This window comes from Numida meleagris, chromosome 1 (assembly GCF_002078875.1).
Source record: "Numida meleagris isolate 19003 breed g44 Domestic line chromosome 1, NumMel1.0, whole genome shotgun sequence".
Classification (NCBI taxonomy): domain Eukaryota; kingdom Metazoa; phylum Chordata; class Aves; order Galliformes; family Numididae; genus Numida; species Numida meleagris.
In genome coordinates this window covers 176,553,998-176,580,936 of record NC_034409.1, presented here as the reverse complement: position 1 = coordinate 176,580,936, position 26,939 = coordinate 176,553,998, and the positions used below count along the sequence as shown (strand labels likewise).

General features: G+C 40.4%; 1 protein-coding gene across 1 annotated transcript in view; it reads right to left on the bottom strand.

The window, feature by feature from the left end:
• Window positions 1-26,939, bottom strand: part of XPO4 (exportin 4) — a 76,241-nt gene that overhangs the window by 34,520 nt on the left and 14,782 nt on the right. Inside the window, exons 2-6 of the mRNA XM_021379625.1 lie at window positions 21,897-22,002; window positions 16,911-17,052; window positions 16,518-16,656; window positions 4,913-5,029; window positions 4,041-4,194 (exon numbers count right to left, since the gene is read on the bottom strand). Of these exons, the coding sequence (XP_021235300.1) occupies window positions 4,041-4,194; window positions 4,913-5,029; window positions 16,518-16,656; window positions 16,911-17,052; window positions 21,897-22,002 (658 nt within the window). The remainder of the gene's footprint in view (window positions 1-4,040; window positions 4,195-4,912; window positions 5,030-16,517; window positions 16,657-16,910; window positions 17,053-21,896; window positions 22,003-26,939) is intronic.

Here is a 26,939-nt window from a genome sequence, read left to right as displayed (position 1 = left end):
AGTCTTTGACTTATACTTCACAAATAAAAATGCATTAGAAAGCTTGGAATCTACCACACATTGTTACAATGCAAATACGCTGCTTATATTTGTATTTTTAAAACCTCCTCCTGCTAGCTAGCCAGTCAGTCAAGCACATCAGATGAACCTAAGAGCAAATCTAGAAAGTCATGCAGGGGCTTGCTGCCCCCTATGGAGAATGGCTTCACAAATCTGCATGTAATTTACACTCTCAGGAAACAGATTCAGCATTCATGAGAAAGAAGGTGTGCTTAAGCATTCAGTTGTTAAAATATAAGTATTACTAGCAATGGAACAACTGCCTAGTGTGGGAAGCACCAGATTCAGATTGCATCTGCCAGAAAGAAGCATTTGGCTGCTCAGTGGTTCCCTGCTCAGTGACACACTCACGGGAGGTGTTGGGATGGGATGCTTTTTCAGAAGCAATGCCAACTCAAGTAATTCCTCAATACAAACCTGAAAGTTTTTTTGTTTTTTTTTTTGGAGCATTCTGTGTGTTTTTCCACACACTTCCATCATGTATAACAGATGCTACCAATCTGGGTTGGACCAACTTCAAGTCTTGAACTATATAGTTCACAGGATCTCCCAGAGAGATCTCTCATTATGGCTTGAGATATTTTCACAGAGATTTGAAGAGCTTGTTCCTTTAGAAGAATGGCTGAGGAACACATACTGAAAACAGAGCTCAGATCAGACAAAAGCTTCAGTCAGTTCATACAATTGCCATTGCACCATTAATTTTCATGGAACATTGGTGATGCGCATTACTGGAGTGCATCCCATTAGGTTTATGTAACCTGTCCTTTAAATCTAATTCCCTATTCTACACTCACTTGAAAATTTGCCAGCTTGCCACTAAGCAAGAAGAGGCACCAAATCCAAAACAAGAACTGAGCAAAGAGGAACTTCAGCTTTATGTACTATTAGCACCCTTTACAAAAATCTGTACCTTTATGAATGAAATAATGCATGAATAGTTTTGTAACAGATAACGGACACCTTCATTTAGATGAGAGATAGCAGGAGAAAAGGTTATGTTTTGATAAAGAACTCCTGCATTTGTGGGCGTTTGTCCGAAGTCCATTGGAACGCAGCTGCCAAGAGCAGTTAAGTCCCAAAGTAAAGAAGTGAGAAACTCTCTGGAGGCAAAAGAATATAAACTATAATTATGTCCTGACTCCATAGGAGAGATTATACATCCATATCAAAATGCATTAGGGCCCACCAACACTCAGCTCCTTAACTGGATGGACACTCAATGCAATGTACTAAGAGTGGGATCCTTGAAGGCACTCTACCTCTTAGCACCCATCACTGGGGCATCCTTAACCAGTCAGAACATTTATTTAAGAAAAGATGCAGTTAAAACTAGTTCCATCCAAGTAAACAATATTAAACAGTAGTATGCTGTGACAGCACTGAAAATAGAAACCCTACAGAAGCCTACATGCCACAACTGTCACATACTCTTAGTGCAAAATAGGAATTCTATGCTACTGTCTTTTCCAAGAGTACTGCCAAAAACCTCAAACATCTGCAAATACCAGGTGAACCAATACCACAAGGTAACAGATGAAAGCAACAATAAATGATTGCCTGTGTGTTAGAAAAAGAAATTGAAGCAATTACACATGACTGAAGGCCTTCTAGGTCACTGCACCCTGCCTGCTGAAGGCATCACACTCTATGACACTCAAAAATCGAGTTCCAGCTTAGGAGTAGGGATGTCCCAGCCTCTTTTCTTTCATTGCTCCACAAAGGTGACTACTCCAGAATGCAAATACCAGCACTTCTCACTGGTAACTGACAGTTCACATTCACTACGGCTCTTCTGTTATAGTAGCTGGCAGCAGTGCCTAAGACTGCATTTAACAATGCAACATATACTGAGTGATCCTGTAACAGCACTTCTCACTTTTTTATCCCCTCCCCCTGGAGATACCAGAATTGTGCTAGAGGTTACACAGAGACATCGCTATGCTGCAGGGAATACTGAGAATCACTATTATCTTGCCAGAGGAATATGAACTAAAGGAAAACTATATATATGTGTGCATACAATGGGTCACTTTACTCCATGCTTTAGGTATTACATTTATGCCCATCGCTTTGGCATGTGTGCTGTCAAGATTCGGAAAGAGGATACCAACTGATCAATCAGTGCAGCAATTCTTATGTTCTTGTGTAATGTGCTATCTATTTAGAAATTCCAAGTTAAACTTCACTGCCAAGAGCCAACAATCAACACCAACTTTTTAAACCAGTCTTTGTAAGGGAGATCTATGCCACAATGAAATCTATATGTTGCAGTAACCTTAACAGCTACCAAGTCGTAGTTAAGATCAACTTTTCTCAAAGATGATTAAAGCTATTCCTAATTCTGTGAAAACAGGTTGCTAGGTAGAGGGGGGACACCACAACCAGTGTAGCAATTCTTATAGCAAACGGAAATGCCCAATGGTAGAAAGCTGTAAGGTAGGACAGAAGTTACGAAAAGACTTGAAATAAAACCACATAAGAGCACTTGTGGTGGTTCAGCACCAGAACCCAGTCTCCAGAAGTGGCCACAATTTGTTTAATAACAGTAATGTCTCATCAAAACTGCAACTCCCAAGGCTTGACTAAATTGCTGCTGACATCTTGCTCATACATATCTAGTTCCACCACTGCAAAACTCAAGGTTATGACTGACGGCTCCTGAAAAAAAACCCTGAGCTTTTTCTTTCAAACTGTAACATCATCAGTACTCATGACTGCATCAGAGCTTTCCATTAAGCAAAAGTATAAAACAGGAAACTACCTCCAACCACCACTGCACAAAACAGAGGCATTTCCTTTCTATTTAAGGTGACTGCTTTAAAACAGAAGTGCTCACACGTGATTTTAATTCTTATAAATCTCAAACCCTCTTCTGAAAACTTTTGTAAACGTTACAATTTGACTCCAGTCTCAGTCCCATAAGCACATGCAATGAATTACTCTCTGGTCCCCTGCCAAATCATTTCATCCATGGCACTTTCCAGAAAGACATTATTAACTGGCTCTCTGCTTTATTAAAGAAGAATAAATAAATAATAAATAAATTTCACTTTTGCTGTTCATCACATAGTAAACAGATTCAAAAGACAGACACACACAGATACTGCCTTCTGATTGTCAAATGAGGAAAGAAAAATAAAATGCTATGCAGGGGATTTGAAGGCAACACCAAGGTTCCTGCAATACATGCAATTTGGAAGCAATTTATTCAGAAGGTTTTAAGAAGTTTATAAAGGAGCTTACAAGTTTAGGTACTGGTAATTCTGCTGAGCACCTGAAAGATGATGCAGCTATTAAAAGAGGCATCAGTGCTGTATGGCAAGTGCTGCCTTACCCTTATGTTTCTACTATATTCTTCTAGCCCATTTTTCAGGCCAAGCATTTCCACATCTTCTTCTCTCTTTCGACAAGATTCACTCTCTGTTTATTATATTCCAATTTCCTTTCCATATCTGCATTTCCCCTGGACTTTCATAATCAGCACACACCACAGAGATATGAAAGTGGAATAAACAGAACCAGTACGTTGGCAAAAAGTACATGTACTTCCTCCCAGCAAAAGAGAAGAAATGGAATCTGCTGAGCATTCACATTCCTAAATTGGATATTTACCTGCCCCACTCCAAATTAAACAGAGCTTAGATCTCTTCCCTTGTTGGTTCTGCACTAAAGCAGAGGGTTGCACTTTCCCTCTCCTTTGTACAAACCAGAGACATGCCAGGTGGACCATCAGCTCAGAACTAAGAGCTGCTCTGTTGAACTAGTTTGGTCTTTTGTATGAAATATTTCAATGAAAAGCAACAGTGGTTTCTATATGTAAGCATCTTTTAAGCAAGCACAGGGGTGACTGAGCATACTAATGGAAGAAAACATATGCTGCTTATAAAATTTACATTTTTCTCCATTCACAAAGACTTATCACCCATTAGAAGTGACCCAACTCATCTGAAATGAAGGTCCTGACATGAAAAGGATATAATTTGGAGGAAGGAAGTTCCAGCTTAAGACCTGATTGGCTAGTGCAAGATAACGCTGAAACACTGAAGACATCTGAGCATTGAGGTTTTCACGCCTGCTGAATTCCTGAAGTACCTCTACTGTGAGCATGAAGATCTGCCGCAGATCGTCCTCCTACAGTCAGGATGAACACAATATATTAAAGTCTCTCAGTCCATTCTGTTCTCACCCTGTCTTTCATTGAAAAACAGATAATGACCTGAAGTTGACAGTCAGAACCTCAACTTATTTGCCAAAATTAATGCAATGTGTCTGTAAATAAGAAAAATATTACTGTAAGTACTAGTTATTAAAATAAAAAAATTAACAATATCTTTTAACAACTGGTGAAGGAGGGGCTGGTCTTTGACACAAAAAAAGTTGGTAAATTGTTCCACAACAGAGTTTAAGGCAATGCCTTCACAAAAACATTTCTGCCTGGCCAAACAATACATCTGAGACAACCAGACTACACCATCTGCAATAATATTTTTAAATACATAGCTCTCCTTGGCTTTAAACCAAATCTATATTTAAGACTATCATTGTTCCACAGAGTATTCGTTTTGTTTGCAATTGGTAGCCAAGGAATTAAAGAGTCCAACCGTGTAAAGATCTGTAGCTCTACATTCATAAAATGGGCAAAAAGGGATGGCACTTCTTTTAGACACAAAAGTAAATTATCAATTTTTCTAAGTAGCCAATATCTGCATTGGTAATACAGAGCAGTCCAATTAAATGCTATCAAACATACACTGTAGATGAATGCACCTGGGGCAAGAAAATACTTCCACCTTTTAACATTTAAATTTTAGAAATATAGGCAGCATATATTGATACAGAACCACTTTACCTGAAATATACGTTTACAGTTACCATGGAACTCCATGCTTAGTCCAATGTTGCTGGTTTTACTTGAACTTGAGAACTCGCTCAACAACGCCGTTAAAATGGAACAGGCCAAAGTTTGCTATAAAGAAAATAAATAAGGAGGGTTAATTTAACTATAAGATGTCCAATAATGTAACACCATTTACATTGTCTTTTAGTTCTTTTATTAGCGTATTCCTGTGGCTATTACTTAATTTTTTCTAACACAAAGTAGAACAACTCAGGCTTCCAGGAGTACAGGCACTGGGGTGAGCCATCTCCAGGATCATCCAAGCTCCATCCTTACAAAAGAGAATCAAATATTTGAGCAGCATAAAGAAAAACCAAAACAACTATGGACCTGTACAACCATCACTACAAAATGAAAATAAACGCTGCAATCCATTTGCCAGCCTGTTGATTTTCTCTCACGGTGCACGTGGCTTTACAGATTCAAGGAAGGTTCAGTTTCCAGTATTTTCTATCCATTTAATAGTTCAGATCACTCTGAACTTTGTTGTGGCCTTTCCTTGCATTTGCTACATTTACTGTGGTACTTAGTACTTGATCATCATTAAACTTACACCACATAAAGTGATACAATCTACTCAAAAACAGCACCTGTAATACATCATTTACTACAGCTCTCCCATCAAAAAAGGGGAGGAATACGCAGAATGCACCGATGCTTGAAACAAGCCGCAGGAAGAACCTTTAGACCTACTCTTTCAGAATGATGCCCCTGAAGCAATGTAAAAATGAGTGAAGAAAAGACACATTAATTTTAGAGAAACAGATCCACGAAGATTGAAGGTTTAAGTATCTTCTTCACTCTCAGAATTTTTAAGTAAGGTAAATCAAATGCTTATGCTAAAACACAACTTAAAAGCCAACCTTCTATTATGAAACACACTGCTCTGGCCACAGTTAATGCTTTTTGAAATAAAAGCAGCTTTCTTTTTCCCTGATACCAAAGTTTAGCAACCATCATCACCAGTTTTGATGTATTTCTGTAACTGTTCATTGCACACAAAGGAAAGTAAATATTATATAGTGGGGATATAAGAAGTACTTCAGAAGTGTGCCATGTACTACCATAACAAGCACAAAAGAAACTATATCCTGATGAAAACACTTTTTGTTAAATATATGATCTTAACAAAAAACTTCCATATTAATGGCTATACTCCTAGACTGCTCGGAGCCAAGGTGCCAGGGATGGACAGAGGGATAGGAATTGTTAAAGGGTCATGCATGCCAGCAAGTGTCCAGGGGTTAAACAGAAATATGCACACTACCTCTGAACACCCGAAAGATTAAAGTGGAGATGATACTATTTATGCAAGCTCATACAACAGCTGAGACCAGTGCCATCCACCCACCAACTGCAACATCTTTGTTCAGAAATGCCTCTGAAGTCAGTACCTTGACCCCCCCAGACAACTAGTTATCTTAGCTAGTATACACTAAATTAACATTCTTACTTGCTAAATAAATCCCAGACAGATCAAACATAGCAGCTTCCTGATACTAGGCGGCTGTTCTTTTGTGCTGCATAATAAAGCTGTACAATGGGCCAGCATGTTGCTATCAGTTGCTAAATCCAAATGTTCCCATTTTAAAGAAATTTCAAGTGGATTATTTCTCATCTACTTGATCATGATAAAAGCAAGCGTTAGCCAGTGAAAAGCGTCACACTTCAACCTGGTCCAGCAAAAGCGCAATTCTCTCAGTCCTATGCAAGATTTAGGATACTTCTAACTAGCTCAAACATTTCAGTATTTTCTTTCCAAATTTCTGTGTAAGCTATTTCTGCAATTATTATTATTTTTAATTAACACAAAGACTAGATTTGAGTTGATGTAAAAATTAATGTAGAAAACACTGCATTTCAAGTCCAACATTAGAAGTTCCATATGGAAATAATTAATCTGGAGAGAAAAAAAAACACTGACCCAATCCCATAAAAAAACCCCAAAGTTTGGCTCTAGAACAATGCTTCAGATAAGAATACATGTTTTCAGAGAAATAATCCAAAGTTGCCAGAGAACACTGCCCAATTTCAATCTGTGCCAGGAGTTGTAGAAGTCTCACGAGACACTCAATACTTCAATACAGACTTCACTTTATGCTTGAATTACAAACACGCGGATACTTTTCAGCTCTGAGAAGCAGTGATGCAAGGCCAGCGTTAGTTGTAACCACAAATCTGCATGGTTTGGGTGCTCCATGATTACTACATGGTGTTCGTGATTGCAATGGTACAACAGCCTGGCCAAAGCTGAGACCCATCTGCTCGATCATGCAGAGACCAACGGGAGAGCACAGCACAGGCAGGGCAGTGGTGCAGACCCTATGGCTAGCTGCCATACTGGAAAAATTCACTGAGTTAGAATTAGAGGTAAGGAGCAAATCGCAAAATGTTTGTTCCCACCACAACTAGAATTATTTTAGCTGAAGCAGATATCTTCTCCTATTGCTTTCTCTACTTTGTTTATATGGTATAAAACCACATATCTGATCTGCTCAGACAGTAGCATGCTATAGCATGAAAAAAATCGGATGTTTTTTTTCTAGGTTTTTCTCCTGATTTCAAGGAGAAGTTTAAAATGAAGGACAAATGTTATGACTGATGATGAAAGCTCTTCAAAGATACAAAGAGCAGCAGATGCAGCTAGGCCTGCGGGAGTCAGTCATGGGCCTGATGAAAAAGCTACAGCAGCAATCGCTGGTTTCAGTAACAGCTACTTCAGGTAGCATCAGATTATCATCGCAGAACGGTTTGTGTTGGAAGGGACCGTAAAGCCCACCCAGATCCAACCCTGCTGTGTTCAGAGCTGTCCCCCGCCAGCTGAGGCTGCCCAGGGCGCCATCCAACCTAGCCTCAAACGCCTCCAGGGATGGGGCACCCACAGCTCTCTGGGCAGCTGTGCCAGTGCCTCACTGCCCTTTGAGTAAAGAATTTCCCCCTAACATCAAACCTAAATTTCCTCACTTTTAGTTTAAAGCCATTCCCCCCTGTCCTATCTCCCTGTGTAAAAAGTCAGTCTTCCTCCTGTTTACTACATTACTGGAGATCTGCACTCTTGATTCCTTCCAGTTGCCCAGCTCATAGCTAAACACCACACTGCATCCCACCATCCTCCCTCCCTCCTTCCACCAAATCCTGCATTCCCAGCCTCCTGCCAACACCTTCACCTTGGTACTTTCACTCCTGGAGTCCTACCTCGTTCCCTCCTCATCCCAAGGTCTCTGTAGGCCCCACGTGTCCTTCTGTCGCTACCTGTGCCCAACATTTTCCTCTCTGGGCATAGGGAAGTGTACCCCAATAGCCAGGCCACTATTGCAGCAGAAGGCCAGATGAAAGATTTCCACCCCAAATTTAAGCTCTATGGCAGCAGCAGGTAGGGGAGATTGATGGATGCAGGTTTTCCAGCAGGTAGGTGTGCAAAGCAGAGGAGCTGCCCCAGATCTGCAGCCTGTCTGGGCAATTCATAGTATGTACACAGAGCTGCACACAAAACCACCCCAAAACTCCCATAAAACTGCCGTAAGATGACACAAATTTATACAAACTGCTGTGCATAACAGCAAGACTGCAATTTTTATAAGAATATTGAAAGATGAACTAATTAAAAGAATGTGTGTCCCGCCATACGTTAAACTCTCCTGAAAGCACAGAAATGTACTTCAGAACTTCTGCAACAAAGCTTACTTAAGCTTCACTTTGCTGCAACTTTATTTTATGAAAAGAAGTTTTACTTTCAAAAAACTTTACTTTATGAAGAGTAATTCCACTACAGGTTAATAAGTAAAATATTGAAATACAGTTTTTGAACTTATATGCATGTTTGGTATGAAGACACAAAGCCTTTCAACACAGCCTACCGCATTAGAAGAAATACTTAAAAAAAATCTGAAAAGCAACATTATCTCATGTAAATACTAAATAGTTGTGCACTGTGAAATTAAATTACTTCCTCTAACATAATAAATTTGGATAAACTTATTTCAAAATTAATACTTCACATATGCCACACCACAGAAGAGATGACGATCAATGTAATAATACCACATGGTAATAAGTAGAAAACGCACCTGATGCTGGGCATCATATTAAAAGTCAGATCTGAATGTCTGTTGCCCAGTAAGGCCATTAACTTCACCCCAGTAAGAGTACACCTCTGAACCTAGCTTGATTCACTTGCTAGCAATTTCACTAGTTCTGCCACAAGTACATACCCAAACAATAACCCCATCTAACAAAATAAAATACCTCTCTTGTTGAGAGCCTCTGAGAATAGCTTGGCACTCACCCCAGTTAGCTTTATTACCAGAAATAAACTTTATGAAAGATCGCTATACATAAAATAGACTCTCAGCTGCTCAAACAGAAGATCAATGGGACTTGAGATAAGAGATTAACTTGGCAATCAGACACCCAGTAGTGACATCGTTTTAGTGATTTTCTTTTTAAACTATTCTCATAAAACACAGATGCTACAAAAGGGCCACACATCATTTGAACAGTAATCTTTTATGCATAATTCATAAAACTCAGATGCTGTAGGAAAATGCAACTTATTCCTCCAAATGGAATGTCCCCTACAACAAAAGTTAAAGCCATAATGTTTGAAGGGATTTCACACTTGTGCCTGGACTGCCCATGGAATCAGTGAACTGCTTCACTGGAGAGTAGTTAGGTTACAAAGCATCCGAAAGGAAGAAGAGTTCAAATGTGGCTTAGGAAAAAATGGACATGTGGTACACCAGCTCCAAGGCAAAAAAAGTCAACTGACAATGCAGAACAAACTACGCCACTTAAAATGTTTCTTCTGTTCTGAAATTCTGAGCAGAGAATCAGCTAGCTTCTCAGAGACTTGATTCGATTGTTCATTTCTCTACAATGTCATTTTATACCCACAGAAAAAGTAAGTACTTTTAAAAGACTAAAGATCTCACCTGCACAGAGTAAATTATGAAATCAACCCTGTTACATTAAATTGTTGCCATCCTGAACATGTATTTATAAGACATTGTCTCCATTCTTAAAAACAAGTTATTACTGAAACCAAAGGGAAGTGCCAAGAAGCATTTAATAGCATTCCTGAATCAGCTAGTTTAAACCTGTGTGAAAGCAGGAAGAAGAGGCACAGTTTGCTATGCTGCTGATAAAATTCTGCAGTGAGAATGTGTCAAAATCAGTTTTACCAAGTAAGTTGTTTAAAGAAAGCCTTCCTTAATAAAGGAGGTAACAGACTTCTTCCCTATTTTCCCTGTATACACACAGCTGTGTTTCCTAATATTGTCAGAGCATGTAAATCCCCAGAACATAAACTGCAACTCCAAATGGAAAGGTAGCAGTTAACAGAACGGTGAGAGGACTAAAAGAAACAGCATTAAGTACACACACAGAAACCGGGGCTACTCAGGCTTTTCAACTTGTAAGTAGGATTGCAATGGGAAAACAACAGAAAATCCACAAGGAGCTGAAGTAGTAGCTGTCCCCAAAAACAATTTAAAAAAAAAAGAACGAATAGCAAAAAATAATAATAGTGAAAAAAGTTTTAAAAGTAAAAAAAAAGCCAACAAAGTATATTCTGAAGAAATAAAAGCAAGCACCAGGAAGAACCAGCTGGATTTCGTCTATATTTTATCCTGCCCAAATGAGCCAACTGGTGGAAAAAAGCTGTAGAGTAGGGACGGGATGATAGGAATAGGACCCACAGCTGCAGATTTGTGCTGTCAGCAGTAAGGGACTGGCTGAGCAGAGCACCCCTTTCCTCCCCACTTCACCACCACCTGCAATGACAGATGAGTGATGCTCTGTTAACACACCACATCTACAGCAGCGCAAAGGGTGAGGCCGAGCTTCCTGGGGCGAACCAGAGTAACCATGCAAGTAAACCCCCGGAGAGTGAGCCGAGAAAGAGGAAACCAGTCACTAGGGGCCACAGGAAGATGATCTTGTGGCATGTGAAGTATGCAGACTTTGGCCAAAGGGAAAGGGAAAGCAGCAGCCTCTACTGATAGCTGAAGAGGTCCAGGCTAAGCTCACTGGAGCTTGGGGTGCAAAATGTGCTTTTCTTTGTTTCTCTGGAGACAGAAGAAGTTGTGAAGCAGAAATCAGGAGGGGAAAAAAGTAACCTCATCAAGCAAAGTGAAGATCTGCAAACCATTTATCTAGAGGTAACATCTTTCCTCCAGGTTCTTGTCTGAAAGGCACCAGCTGGATCTTCATTCCTTTAAGTAGCTGCGTGAACAAACCTAAGACTTTCCATTAAATTCAAAACACCAAACAGTTAAGAGTAGTCATGCAGCTTGCCATTAGGATTACCCAGCAGTAGAATTAGAGGATGATGTACATTTAGTTTTGGCAGGTCATACTCTTGGCAAGTGCTCTTTGGCAGGCAGGGGTCCCTTTCTCCCTCTACTCTTCCTGGTACTCACTCCTGGCCCCAGCCCCCTGTGCCTGCCCTACTGTCAGGATATGCCAAATGACCTGAGCTATGTGGCTGTGCTCCAGGGCAGATTTGCTTAGAAAAAGAAACCGAAGGGTTAGGAAGGAGAAGTGTGGTTGTTCCTATGGAGATAGACAGTTTATTGCTCAGTGTTCTGTTTTCAGAAAGGCAGTACACTGCTGAGAAGGAATAAAGACTGAAAAGCAAGAGTCAATACACTTTTTAAAGATGCTCTTCTGATATCCATTTGTTTGTACATCACCACCGTAATAATAAAAGAAATAGGTGTAACACATGGAGAGGTATCATTTATTCCTTTCCAGTGAGTCTACATGCAAAGGCCTCCATATCCACACATCTCATGAGATAGCCAAACTGAGACAACCGCCTTGGACACCATGCACAGAACAGGGGACACACCTATCTCTCCTCTGGATTTTGTCGCCTCACTTCACAACCCACTGAAACCCTAGCTGTATTGTAGAAGACAATATTGAGAGCTATTAATTTATAATATTAAAGTTATTAAGCAACCAAGCTGGAGTACTGTTGTAATACAATATCTGGCAAAGTAGACTTTCTTTCAAAAGAGAAATTGGAGACCTTTAAAAAGCAGCCTGGTTAATACAAGCACTAAAAAAACCACTTGCTTTAAAATTCTTTTACAGTGTTAACCTCGTATTTGGAGTAGTTTCTGGATGACTAAGATTCCCCAAACAATTTATAACATGCTATCTTAGGCCTTCATAGGTCACTTCTCAGAAAAAAAAAAAGGAGCAGCTTAAACATTCTAATTTACCATCTGGTTTTTAAAATTCATTATGTTTCAAGGGTAGTAAGGTTTACAGGAAATTGTAGTCGTTTCATTGGAACAGAATATTTAGCTGAGGGCAGAGGTGGTATGTGAAGGGGAACAATATACAAGGTTTTGTCAAAATTGTCAAAATACAGAAGTCAAGAGAGCCTCTCCAACTCCTACCCCACCACGTGAGACAGCAACAGTTAGACAGGGATCCAAGAGTAAAACTCCTCTTAGAAATAGAAATAAGGTCCATAAATGCAAAGCAAACACAATTAGTTATCTATTTAACCATTATTACCGAGATTAATTTCATAGAATCATAGAATGGTCTGGGTTAGAAGGGACCTTTAATGCATATCCAGTTCCTACTCCCTGCAGTGGGCAGGGTTACCACCCACCAGATCAGGCTGCGCAGGGCCCTATCCAACCTGGCCTTGAATACTTCCAGGGATGGAGCATCCACAGCTTCTCCGGGCAGCCAGTGCCAGTGCCTCATCGCCCTCACAGACAAGAGTTTCTTCTTTATATCTAATCTAGGTCTACCGTTCTTCAATTTACAACTTACTCCTTGTCCTACTGCTGTACTCCCTGATAAAGAGTCCATCCTCATCTTTCCTGTAGGTTCCCTTCAAGCACTGGAGGGCCACAGTAAGATCTCCCCAGAACCTTATTTTCTCTAGGCAAAGTAACTTTTCAGCCTTCAAGTGGAAGCCTTAAATTTCAATGAAGATGAATATCAAGAGTTCTATTTATTCATATTTCCCCCATTTGTCAGATGAGATCCACATCACATTCCCATGCAGTTCTAGGTAACCTGAAGCATCTGAATCTCTTCTCTAGCCTGAATGTGAACATCAGGAAGCAGAGAACCAAATTTGTAGATTTTAAGAGACAAGAAGTTGACAGGATCCCTGAAGCTATTCCAACAAGTTTTGATAAGCCTTGCACATTATACAGAAAAAAATTAGGCTTCCAGTATGGAGCTATAAGATTAGGATATATCCTTCTGTACATGTTGGAGATCGTAAAAATACAACTTCTAATGCTTTCCTTATTCAGGTCTGCAGCAGTTGGATCCCTTCTCTGTCCGTTTACCCATATTCTGGAGGAATTCACATCCTGGTGCAGACAAAGTCCATCTGATTGTGTTTGTGTGCAGACTGGTTCTTCCTCCTGGGAATCAGCCACCTAGCTGTCAGGATTCCTGACCTTCTGGCAAGAATGAAGACTAACTAACTCAGCTCTTCAGTTATGCAAAAGCACTATATTCTAATAGAAACAGAAAAGCCCAAGAAATTGAAGGTATTTACAGTTGAGAAGATCTTAGCTCACACAGTTCTTCAAAATCAGTGACAGGAAACATGTGTTTCTTATTTTAAGATTGGCCCATGATATTGCATCTACTGCCAGATGTTCTGTCCCCCAGAGATGAAGACTTTAAAAAGAGATGCTGAAATTCCTGTTGGAGGAAGCTTACAGCGTGCCTTTTCTGAGCAGGGTGGCTTGTATTAAAGCTCCAAGAGGGAGGAAAAACAAAACCAGAAGGTACAAAGCTAATCCTCATCCTTCCAGAGGTTTACTACCTAAAGTTATTTACAAATTAGCAGGCAGCCAGATTCCCTGTTCTCTGTGTTCCCTTCTCAGACGAGAGGTCACTTTCATAGGATCCATAAAGGTCTGTATCGTGGAGATGCAACAGCAGGAGCCAACACTCCATGTTCAAACCCGAGTTCTAACCACAAGTCCTTCCCATCCATGCAGTACTGCCTTTCCTTAATGCCCTATTATTTTCCTAACAAGTACACAGTGTTCCACTTTTAGAAGATTACGCAGTTCTAAAGACAGCTTTTTCCCTCTCCAGTTTACTTTCTTCCTCTTATCTCTATTCCTTCTGATCCCCCTTGCATTTTTCATTCTCAGCAGTTCATTCATTAGTCTTTCTCGCATGTCAGTTTGGCACATTATTCAACATACCATCAAGTTCCATCTTCAAAATGCATCCATTCCTAAAAATATTTTTAACCAATGCTAGAGAAGATATTAAGCATATCAAACTCTACAAAAGAATGCAGAAGACAGTACAGCTTGCAGTTTTCCCTTTCACACCTACGTTCAGGACCTGACCTTGTCAACATGCTACTGAAAAGTCATGGAAATTTCATGGAACACAAGCAGCTAAGAAACACAGAACTGGTACAGGTGTCTGTCAGGAACTGGGCAGAGGATTGCAGGGAATGGAAAAGATGAAGCACATCACACTTATGAGACAAAGAAGGGCCAGGCAGCTTCAGAGCCAGCAGATGAAAAAACAAGCAGGAAGCAGACAAGAGACCACTTCACATTTCTAAAAAGGACTCTCAATTACAAACTGCTCTGTAAATTAAATAACTACATTTCACATACAGGCCCAGGTTGATTACGTTCCTTTTCCAAAGAGTATTTTCCCTACTGTGGTGAAAAAATACATTCTCCTTTTCAATAGCTTCCCATCCAGTTTTGCCCCATTACCCATAAGCCTGACTCAATCTCAACACCTGCAGAAAACCACTATCAATGGCTAAGAGCCATATTTGAAAGCTTTAAGCATTTTTAACCACCATGTGACTACTGCTGACCTCAAGTTATTTGTGAGCCTCAGACCAGGGATGAGGGGACACAAAGCAGGCAAGAGATCAGAGAAGTTAGAGCAGAATCTGGGAAGGACACAGAAAGGGACAAGGAGGATGGGCAAAGAACTGGGAGTCACAAAGGTGTGACAGACCTACAGTTGTATTAGTATACTGGAAGAGATGACACTACCTAATCAAGGTATGTTTATTACTCTTCCTAAAACTTGAGCACAAATACTTTGGGAAAACTACGGAGAAAATTTTTGTTTGTGAAAGAGGCGGATAAAGGGAGGCTTGGTCTCAAGCAGAAAGTGGCACTTGGAGGAGAGTGAAGAGCTGCCCCTTTCCCCAAGCAGAACCCACTGCGATGCACCAGGCAATGTATTTAGAGCTGGCAGCCTTGGTGAGCTGTGTGCTGCGCTCAGTGTGGCGTGCCTGAGAATCAGTGCAAGCACAGGACACAACTGCACAAGTAGGGCTGGGCAAAAGTTAACTCAAATGGCTTCTCTGTGAACATACAGGTTTCTATTTGCTCCCTACTTGTATATTTTGGAAAGATAATGAAAGCTACATAAGCACACACTGGCGTGCAAAAAAGCCTTGAAAACCTCAGCTGTAACTCCTTTTAAGAAATAAAACTACATTCCCTGAAAAAAAGCACAAACTAAGCATCGTTCTTCTAAATAAATACCCATTTCTATCCAAATTGCACATAACCAAAAAGCTGAACTGTTCTCACTAAAGTAACCGTGAAAGTGCGGTTTAGAAAAGTAACCGAAATTTCCATGCCCTTGGGGGATATCACTTCTGCTCAGAGGTGACACACTATTTTTAGGACCATGACATGAGCTGCATTACTTCTAGCACATTTTGATCAAATTTTCAGATTTGAATATTTGCTGCTCACATCCAGGACAACTGGTGCTCCGAATGCGCCAGTCAGTCCCTCAAGGTTTGGCACATCTGAGAAAAACTTCAGTTAAAAATTTCAGCACGGATCTATGTAATCTTTGATTTGCATTTGGTAGGAGGAAAATCACCTCTCTTTAATCTCTAGCTTCATGCCTCTATTATGACCTATTCTAAACTTATCTCCTGGCATAGCAAATGGCATTTCACTAAATGCAGAGATAGATATTGGACACCTTGTTTCCACTTTGAGCTCCCTCTGGAAGGTAACACTTACCCCAGTAGTATGACATTAAATCTAGAGTAAGTTTTGTATTTCCATTCCCTGTTTTCCTTCTTCGCACCCCTTTCTCTCCACCTATCCAGAGAGCACAGAGGCCCATGCCTCTTGCTTGCAGCCATTGTGACAGCTGAGCACAGGAGGGTGCAGTGCTGCACAGACTGAAGAAGGACAGGGAGGGCAGCGAGTCTGCCAGCAAATGCAAAATCCATTTTAGGTCGTGTTGTTTTGTGAAGGAAACCCACAGAAACAACATCAAACAAGGAAAAAACCAACAAACAAAAGCATATATTCAGAGAAACCTGTTCCCTAAAATATATGATACAGCTGCCTACCAAAGAATTACACATACTACTAGTTCCAAGACATTTTTATTCAGAAGTTTCAGACACTGTAAATGATTGCTTAGATAGCTAATTACTAACTTTCATTTTTAGGTAAGTAGATTTTTATCATTGCTAAAGTACATAACTTATGTTGCTGATGCACATTGCTTATGTTTTGAGGAAAAAAAAAGAAATACTTACCACAGTGGGATTACCACTGCTGATCAACTGGCTGACTTCATGAAAGATGCTTTTGCAGTCGATTGATTTGTCTAATGATCCCCGTTTCACTATCACCGCTACTGCTAGCAGAATCTGCTCCCGAACATACTTTTGAAGGCTGTAAACAACATTGTTAACACTGTTTGCAAATAATTTTGGAAATCAATGATCAATTAAATTTTAGATCCACTTTTTCAAACCTTTTGTGTGAACGCATAAAGGCAAACTGACAACTCTACAGAATTCAACTCAGCAATAAGAAACTGAAAGTTACTATTGTAATGGTCTTCTGCCATTACCCTTGGAAACAAAATGAAAACCAAGAATGTAGGCTGAATCCTACACGTTCAGCAGCACTTTTTCTATACTTACTTAGGTCTTTGTAAGACATAGGTTAGAAGGAATGTTCGCAATGATTCGATGCTAGTTTTTTCCAATAGAATCCATTCTCTTACAACTGCTTCCATTATCGCTGTAGCAGCTTGAAAAAGAACATAATCCACTTTACTAGTTTCTGTGGGGGAAAAACAAAGGTAATTTGAGTGTCAGGAAACATCTATTTATCTTGCATCTATTTCTAACAAAAATAATGGACTTAATAATTAATGAAATTTTGTTACTATGAGAACAAAGATCTACACCTCAAAAGAGGCAAAAATAAATCAATATCTCAGTTATCAAATTGTCCAGTGTTGTTTAATTTAAGTCAGAGACTCAGAGGAACTAAAGCTGGCTACACCAGGAGGCTGAGCTAAAGATCAAGAATGAGAATGCTAATATTACTGCAGAACAAACTAAAATACATGTGACAGATTTAGTCACAGTACGTTAAGATACAATTAAATTGACAGGAATGCCAAAATGAAGACTCCTTGATCATCAGAGAGCTTGCCTTTGGAACCAACAGTGCATAAGCCCACTTAAGCCATAAGGGAGCATCTGTGCTTTATTATCGAAGCAGAAGTTTCACAAACTAGTGTATTTAAGATTCTCTACATTCAAACTTCCACATTTATTTTGAGGTAGTCAAAATATAACTTCAGTAAGAAGTGTAGAAATCATTAACACTTATTACCTGAATATCTGGATTGCTTCGTATGTAGATGGACTAAAGGAACTAGAAGATGATGTTACCAAAAAAGGTGACTGTTTAGGAGGCTACAGAGTGTAATTTAAAGAGAAACCCCAGAATTTCAGTGCAATTTATATGATGATAGAAAGCTACTGTGATTTTTTTTTTTTATCCTTGGCTTTTTAAATTTTTAATTCAGAGATAGCCATGCAGAGGGACCTTGATAAACATGAAAGGCAGGCCCATGTGAACCTAATGAGGTTCAACAAAGCAAAGTGCAAGGTTTTGCACCTGGGTTGGGGTAATCCCAGGTATGTATACAGACAGGGAGAAGAACTCATTGAGAGTAGCCCTGCTGAGAAGGACCTGGGGGACCTGGTTGATGAAAAACTTAACATGAGCCAGCAGTGTCCACTTGCAGCCTGGAAGGCCAATGGTATCATGGGTTCCATCAGCAGGGCGGTCAGCAGGGACAGCAAGGTGAGTGTCCCCCTCTGCTCTGCCCTTGTGAGGCCCCATCTGGAGTACTGCATCCAGGTCTGGGTCCCCCAACACAGGAAAGATGTGGAGCTTCTAGAGAGGGTCCAGAGGAGTGCCACAAAGACAATCAGAGGGCTGGAGCACCTCTCCTATGAAGACAAGCTGAAGGAACTGGCCTTGTTCAGCCTGGAAAAGAGAAGGCTGCAGGGAGACCTCATTGAAGCCTTCCAGTATTTAAAGGGAGTTCATAAACGTGAGGGAAATCAACTTTTTAGAGGGGTAGATAGTGATAGGACAGGGGGAATGGTTTTAAACTAAAGGGAGATTTAGATAAGGTGTCAGGGGGAAGTTTTTCACAGAGAGGGTGGTGAGGTGCTAGCACAGGCTGCCTGGAGAGGCTGAAGATGCCCCATCCCTGGAGGTGTTTAAGGCCAGGTTGGATGTGACCCTGGGCAATCTGATCTAGTACTTGATCTAGCAGTTGGCAACCTGCCTGTGGCAGAGGGGTTGAAACTTGATGATCCTTGAGGTCCCTTCCAACCCAAGCCACTCTATGATTCTATGATCTCAGTAGCCAGTTCAAACCACTCTGAGTCTATAGAAAACATACAAAGAGCATTCAGAAAAAAAAAAAATGTAGTCACAGGGTGGCAAAAACATAAAATATGAAAAATGAATTAAAATTCCAGAACCAGAAGTGGAGTTTGAGCTATGGTGGGCAATGTGCCAGGACCAGAAAAATTGGATTTGCTGAAGAAAGCCTCAGTCATGGGATGACAGGCTTTAAAATCTTTCTTACACTGATTATGTACACACAAGCTAACAGTACACATTCCTTTATATGCAAGTTCTATATCCCAGATAAAAGCATTTTAGCAAATTGAATGCTAAGTAATCTAATCAAGCTCCAAACTGAAACTCTCCATGATTTAAACATGCTAAAATCAAAATAAACCTCCTTTAAATCTACTAAACTTAATTTGGAAAACTACATAACCACTTAATTGAAAGATTAGTGTGCATGTCTAACACATACATAAAAATGAACCTGCACAGGAATTTTAATTTTGGCTTTTTTTTTTTTTTTTTTACTTCTGTATGTTTGGGTTCTCTAACTCTACAAAGCACATACAAAAAGAAGACTCCTGTAAAAGAAAAAAAACAACAAAAGAGGATGGAATTTCTCCTTTGCGTCAAGTACCACAGATGCACAACTGCAATCGTTAACAGCACAGACTTCCAGCACTGTGTAAACTTATAACCATTCACTGCACCGTTATCCTCTACATGAAGTTACTAAAGAAAGACAGGACAAGACTTGCCAGTACATTTAACAGCTATAAGCTTACACCAGAAGAACGTAGAGCCTCCTGCTTCATGGGTTCAGCTACAGGCTTCTAAATAAACTCTATGGTGGTGGCTGTTCTCCTTTCCCTTACGCTCAGCATCTCTGTTGCTTTCCCTGCAAGGCTCATGCACTCTTCTTTCCATGAATGCCATCAACGTCCTTATTATCATTCTCTACCTCCATTTCAATTCCTGTCTTGACCACTTCCTCCTGTTTCTTTTTTAAAGCCAGCACCTCTGGTTTCTGCTCATCCTTACTTGCTCAGATCCCTTCAATCAGCTATTATTTCTGTCCACACTGTAAGAACACTTACTCAAAAAGCAAAAAGTTTGGGGAAAAATCCTTCAGTTCCAGGTCTCAGCATCTCAGGTGCCCATTGGAGAAAACTACAAGAAACTCTGCCCCACCTGGAAACACTGTTTTCTCAATGGTGATAGCACATGAGCAATCTAAAGATGTAATGTTTCTAGGCATCTAAAAGGGGTTAAGATCAAGCTCACACTCCCTTCAATCAGTTAAATTTCAGAACTAAAAAAAAAAACTATCACTGCAGACATTTTTCATTATTAATGCTACACTGTACTTTTTTGAGGACAAGATGCAGCAATATATGCCTTAGCACAGATAATACTGCTACATGTATTTCATAAATTTCCATTACTTCTGATTCATTACACGTACATCTCTTAATGGCAACTGAAACATTCTGCAAAGTTACTTATGCATGTTCCGTTCCCTATTTAAAATTATTAAAAGTCAATGTGGGGAAGAAAAAAACACCAAATTCTTCTGACTCAAGTACAAGTGTGGTTACAGCCTTCAGAACCAGACAAAGTACTATTGTAATGCACTTAAACCTTAAGAAACTCATTTGTAGAAAAATTATTGGTTTGGGAGAGGGTACAGGAAAGGAACAACATCTTGCTCTATGTATTCACAGCATGATTTGACAATTGCCCAGAGAGGCTGTGGATGCTCCACCCCTGGAGGTGTTCAAGGCCAGGTTGGATGGAGCCCTGGGCAGCCTGGTCTAGTACTGGATCTGGAGGTTGGCGGCCCTGCCTGTGGCAGGGAGGTTTGAACTTGATGATCCTTGGGGTCCCTTCCAACCCAGGCCTTTCTATGATTCTATGAACACAGTAGATGGCCTGCAATATTAACATCACAATATTCATGAATTAATTATACTTCTCTAATTCGGTAAAATTGGAAGCAACTGTTAAAAACATCGCAGACTGAAGTAGGAAAATAATCCTTTTAGACTTTATTTTAACATTTCTCAGTTCATCACAGCAAATTCTTTGAAATGGGAAGGTCCTTTCTGTTTGGTTTTTTGCTATGTGTTTTGTTTCTTTAATATTTCTTTGTGTGTTTCCACACATTTCAGTTTTCATCACCAGATCTCAGATCCAGCTTTCCCTGAAACTTCCCTCCACTTCCCCCCAGCACTCACATCTGGCGGGTGCTGTGGTGCTGAGCAGGAATACATTCTCACTGTACCTGGACTTTTCAGATTATTTAGCTGCCAAACTGTAGTAAGTCTCTATAGAGCCTGTAAGAATAGATTTATTTTTAAATACATGTAACATAACCAAATTTGCACCATTTCCATAGAAACCTACAATTTTTTTTTTTAATAGAAGGGTGACACCTACCTACACCTTTCCATTCTCTATGCATATAATCCCACAAAAACTTTTATCAGTGCTCTGTTGCCTCTATCAGGTAGACAGAAACCTGTCTCTAACCGATTTTTTAAAATAGTTGGGCTGTTTACAGCAACTGAGATGTTTGATCCGAAATAGATTATTGTCATGTTCAGCACCAGTACAAAATCTGGCAGAAGGACATAAAATTGTATCAGTGGTTGACATAATGGGAAGCATCAAGCTACCACAGTACAGGCAGTTCTGCAAATTCCACACATTAGCCAGTATTACAATAAACATGTAATAGAGGCAAGTTTAATCTATTAAATCAATTTAGGAACTCTGCCAAATGAAGTTGCACCTTACTGACCACGAAGGTGCCAGAAACAAAACCAAGGGCAGTGAGAGGCTTCATCATCCCATCACAAGCCTCTAGTTAAAGCAGTCCTGACAGCCCTGCAGGTATTTAAGCTATAGTTTCAAGTAGACTTTAACAAAAACTAATGTCAAAAGAAGCAGCGTTGCCTCCTTGCAACTACTAACAGTTGTCTCCTATTCTTGTGGCATATTTGGGTACAGACATTGACAAGCTCAACCTGAAACAAGTATCTGTTAATGTGCTCACCCTGAAATGCTATGACTACTGTAGTGAAACTAGTATATGAAATACGACATTTGGGAAAACAAAAAACAACAAAGAACCCATGCAAATAAGAAATACCCTTAGTCAAAATCATACCTAATGTCTGTTATCCCAGCTGCAGAACATAGTTCTAGTTACAAAAACCACTCAATTTATTAAAACTTACCCAAAATGTGTTTGCAAACAGCAAACGGTGATTTTGATTTTCTAAATGATAAGAATATGTGCTCGGCATGTTGGCGTTGTTCATTATTGACCATGGAAGGTGGTGCCTGAAAGAGAAAAAAAAAAACTTGATTTGAGTACTAAAAACTAGTTACACTGTAACCAAACTGTAAATACACAAGCAACGGCAGGAACTTTTAAGTATTTGCCTTGTTAAATATCAAAACCTAGTATCTCTTGGTAAAACTGCCCCTTCTTCTGTACCACCGTGTATTTACATTGTGTGCATTTAAGCGTGGCTATCAAGGCATCCGACAGAGAGTGAATAATTCTAAGTATTATGTTCCTAAGGATGCTTCTGAAGAAAGTCAACTCCTTTTTCCACCCCCAACCAAAAATAGCATTGTGTACCACAAACATTGCCAAACCAAGCTCACAGTCACAAAATGCTATTTTTGCTCTAGGTCTGCATTTGTTTTAAAAGATTTGCTCATACCATGAACTCCAGGGATTAAAAATCTTGCCTATGGTTGTTTTAAAATAGCATACTGGCAGTAACATACCACCCTCTAGTGTTTAGCATTAAGGCTGACAACCTTAAGATGCTGTGAGGGCTCAGATCACAGAGAGGGGTCGGCATGTTTGGGATGGTGGGACCACCGCTCCGCATGACACACACGTGGCACCTGGCTGCCCAGTGCCACCCACCCCTCACTGCTGCTGGAAGCCGGCTCCATGTTGCTTCCTAAACTGAAAATCACCTACAAATAGAGCACAAAACTGAACAGGCACCTGGATCATCACGAGGTGGGCCATGGTTTGGGGAGCGCAGCCCACACAGCGGGCTTATCACACGGAGGGCCCCAACAGCCCAAAGATAAAACAACCCACAGACAACACCAGCCATTCACAAACCCATGCTGTTCTTCCCTTTTGCCATTAATATTTCCCGACGCCAGCTATTGGGATTTATCTAACAAGTACACAACACAAAATGCTCTCATGGGGAATCAATACCACAAGGCAGTGTGAGCTGCAGCCTTCGAGAAACACACATGCACACATGGGAAAATGAAGGCCTTGCATAAAGAGAGGTCGAGGTGATGCAGTACATTGCTGAACCTCAGCTGGGCTTCTGAACTGCCCGTGTGAGTGCTGTCCCTGGCCACTCCAGCACTGTACGTGAGCTGCCCTGCTTGATTTGTATGGCTGCTCTTGCAATAAGAGCACAAAGGCCAAGGCATAAAGATGATGGCATTTAACTTCAGAGGAACGTTTTTCAGTAAATAAAAGCACATTAAACCTGATTTAATTACTTCCATCCCTCACAAAACAGCTCAGCCTCACCAGCTCTGGGGACGCGATGATGGCACCTGCCTGCATCCCCTCTGGGGTCAGCAGCAGCACCTGCCTGCAAGTATCAAAGCTGTTCCATGGGAAATACTCCTTTATGCCCACAATAACCAGAAAACAGTTCTCATTTCACATTATTTCAACTGTTCTAGTTCTCTGAAGTCTGACTACAGAAGATGTTTAGCACCGTGAGAAGCCATCACGAGTATTGTTTTCCTGTACAATTTTAAAAACAGTAATAATTTAGTTCTACATTTTGAATGTAGACTCTCAAAACTGTGCAGAGAGGAGTGCTCCAGAGGTGAGCTTTGGGCTGTGCTCGGCAGCCACCAGAGGGAGCTTGCAGCTCACAGCCTCCTGCCTTTGGTGTGTTCACCAGGTAAGCCTGCACTGAGAACATTAAGACCAGATAATTTAGGGCTTTCAAGGAAAATCCAGTATGCATGTATGTATTCTGTGCACAAAATTTCTCTTTATAAGAGCATTAGGTGAGCTGGAAACATTCCCCAGCCTACCCACTGTGCTTGAAAGGGCCCCCCCCCCCCCACCCAATGTTAGAATTCTTAACTATTGTACACATTTACAGAAATCTTGTACTTTCTCTGTGCAGTTGTGAGAAGTCTTGCTTGCCATTTTACTACTCAACAAGAAGCATGGGGAAGATGGAGGCTTTGCCTTGCCTTCTCAATCCTCTTAGAGATTGTAAATAATAGAGACAATTCTCAATAATCTTGTCCAGGGAGGTGGTGGATGCCCCGTCCCTGAAGACATTCAGGGTCAGGCTGGACAGGGCCCTGAGCAACCTGATTGAGCTGTAGGTGCTCCTGTTCTGTGCAGGGTAGTTGGACTGGATGACCTTTAAAGGTCCCTTCCAACTCAAATGTTTGATTCCATGATTCTCCTCAAGCCATCAGCAAACGTCCCAGTGAAAAGCTCCTTTTGATAAGAGTACAAATACTACATTTAGGGGAGAACAGAATCTGACAGGACAAAAACAGACAACTCCTGTAACACCTCACTCTCAAAAAAGAGGACGGGAAAAAAAGAAGGAAAGAGTCATGAATCTACATTCTCCTTATTAGGGTAAATGTGGGATTGAGTCCTTAGCATAGAATCATAGAATGGCCTGGGTTGAAAAGGAACTCAAAGATCATCAAGTTTCAACCCCCTTACTGACTGCAGGGCTGCCAACCACTAGACCAGGCTGCCCAGAGCCACATCCAGCCTGGCCTTGAATGCCTCCAGGGACGGGGCAACCTGTTACGGTGTGGGCATATTTCTAATATTGCGGGATACAAACTGATGGAGCTTGAAGGAATGTGTCAGCACAAAAAAGCTGTCCTAATCATAGGAACACGCACATTTTTTGGTGTAGTGTAAGTACACTTCAACTTTCTTTATAAAAGCACAGGGAATGGCTACAGCTCTCTCTGCCCATGCAGATCAGTCCTGACAAGAACAGGTCCCATCCATCCACATGGATGATTTCCAACACAGCCAGACCTTGCTAAAGCTGAGCAGCGACCTTCAGCACCAAGAGAGAGATCAGCTTCTTGTACAATATATACCTCATCAGACTCTTGATAGTTTCCTTTCACAAATTTGACACTCTTCATCTGATGCTTGGCTTTCATAAAATCAGTCCAGTTTTCAGGGGGTACCTTATCCCAGCATACATGGATGCTACAGCAATGAGATTATTTTGGAAGGACGTGAACTACCAGCGTAAATAAGAGCAATGCCAAGTCAGGTTTGCCTTCCTTGATTTCCTGAACATATAATTCCATAGCTTAGTATACTGCCCCTTATTTTTCCCTCACCAAAACAATCCAAGTTTCTGGTTTTCTTATTTAACACAAATTCCTCATTTCTATCTTTAATTACATTTTTTCTCCTCTTCTGATGGTACACCAATTTAAGTGACGTCATTATTCACTGGTGCCATGAGAAAGGACAGCAAAATCAGGAAGGAATAATACAGTCACGCATTCAGTATACCTTAACTAGGCATAAACCAATTAACACAAGCAAATATTACAAATAATTTCTAGTAATAATTCACTGCACATTCAAAGCAGGAGAGTGGAAGCTATGTGAAAAATCTACTGTCTTAGAAAAATACGCACAGCTAGGAAACGCCTGCTGAAGGCGCACTTGGAAGAAAAAAGGGGTAAAAACGAAGTGTTTGTTTTAAAAAGAAGTAGTCAGATGCAGATAGGGGATCCAAAGTTACACGTTTGTATTCACAACCACACATTTAATAAAAGCATTTCCTACCTCAACAACATACCTTTAAAAAAAATATATAGCTAATGTTTGTCATTGATGGAAAATGCCAAGCAATACAGGCAATGAAAGGAATGAAGACATGAGAAAGCATAAAGGTTACAACATCAGCTGCAATCTTTGTAAGCCTGAAGTTGGCATGTTTGCAAATGGCAGGCTGAAGAAGTCGCACCACATCCACATTTGAGGTTATATCTGCTTTTTCAGACTGTCTGCTTACTTTGGAGAACAGTCCTTGATGAAAAAGGTACAAACCTCCCACCCTCCAAGGTTAGGCAGGCGATTTGAACACTGAACATAATAGATAGATAAAACATCACATTTTTTATTACATATTGGAAGTGACATTATTTTCTTCAAGATGTTCGGTGTCAGAGACTTACTTATGAATCACATCTGGACAGTGGCAGTACCTTACAATTAACTTCCAACATTCAAGTGACAATGTTATTAAAAAAAAAAATCAACAACTGAAGAGATCCTTACTTAAGCATTATTTAGTTACCCAATTTGCACTTATTTCTGCATTGTGTTTTTTCTAAAAAGCAAAAATAAAAGAAATCACCCACGATCTTGTGAAAACAATTAAGGATGAGATGAACAAAATGTATTCCTCGCAGACATAAAAATTTGCCAGAGACAAATTCTATTTTTTCCCACAGATTTCTGCTATGGCACGACAGCACAGAACACAACCAGACTGAGCATCCTCCTGCAATTACCCAGAAGGAAATGGGCAAATTAGCGCAGCATAAAGAACAATCATGTCCTCCCCCAGACTTTGCTGCTTTTAAGAGAAGACAGAAAAAGTGCACTGGAGTGTTTTAAGCTGACACCCACAGTATTTCCACCTACAAAAAACATCTCCTGTGAGCAGCGCAGCCTCAACACTGGTAGCATTATGAAAAGGCAAATGTGCCTGAGACACTTTTCTTGTATTTAAAACAGATCAAATGACTTGTACCTGCTACTACTAATGCCAAGAAGAAACTGCCTTGCCAAAGGCAATGTTTATGTCTGTAAGAAAAGTAAATCACAACCTTGACAAGGGTAGAAATAAGAAACTTGCTGTTTCTATTGAAAGCGTGACTTTGTGAAATTCACCCTGAATTCCCCAAGCAAGCTTCCCTAGGTACAAAGGGGCATCCTGCCTTCCCTGCAGTCAAGAGAGAAGATAAAACTCTTCCCTAACTGCAGTCTGTGGGCCATTATCATCTTAGAAAAGGCAAATAAACATGTTAGCTGTTCCTCAAAATGGTGTCTTAACTCTGCCAGAGGGACGTCTAAAAGCCTAAAAAAGACAAGAAACTGAATCTGTACCAATATACAAGGACAAGCGAGAGCCACCCAAACAGCAAGGTCGCCACTGGGTTGGAACCATGCTGACAAACACCACTAGGCACAG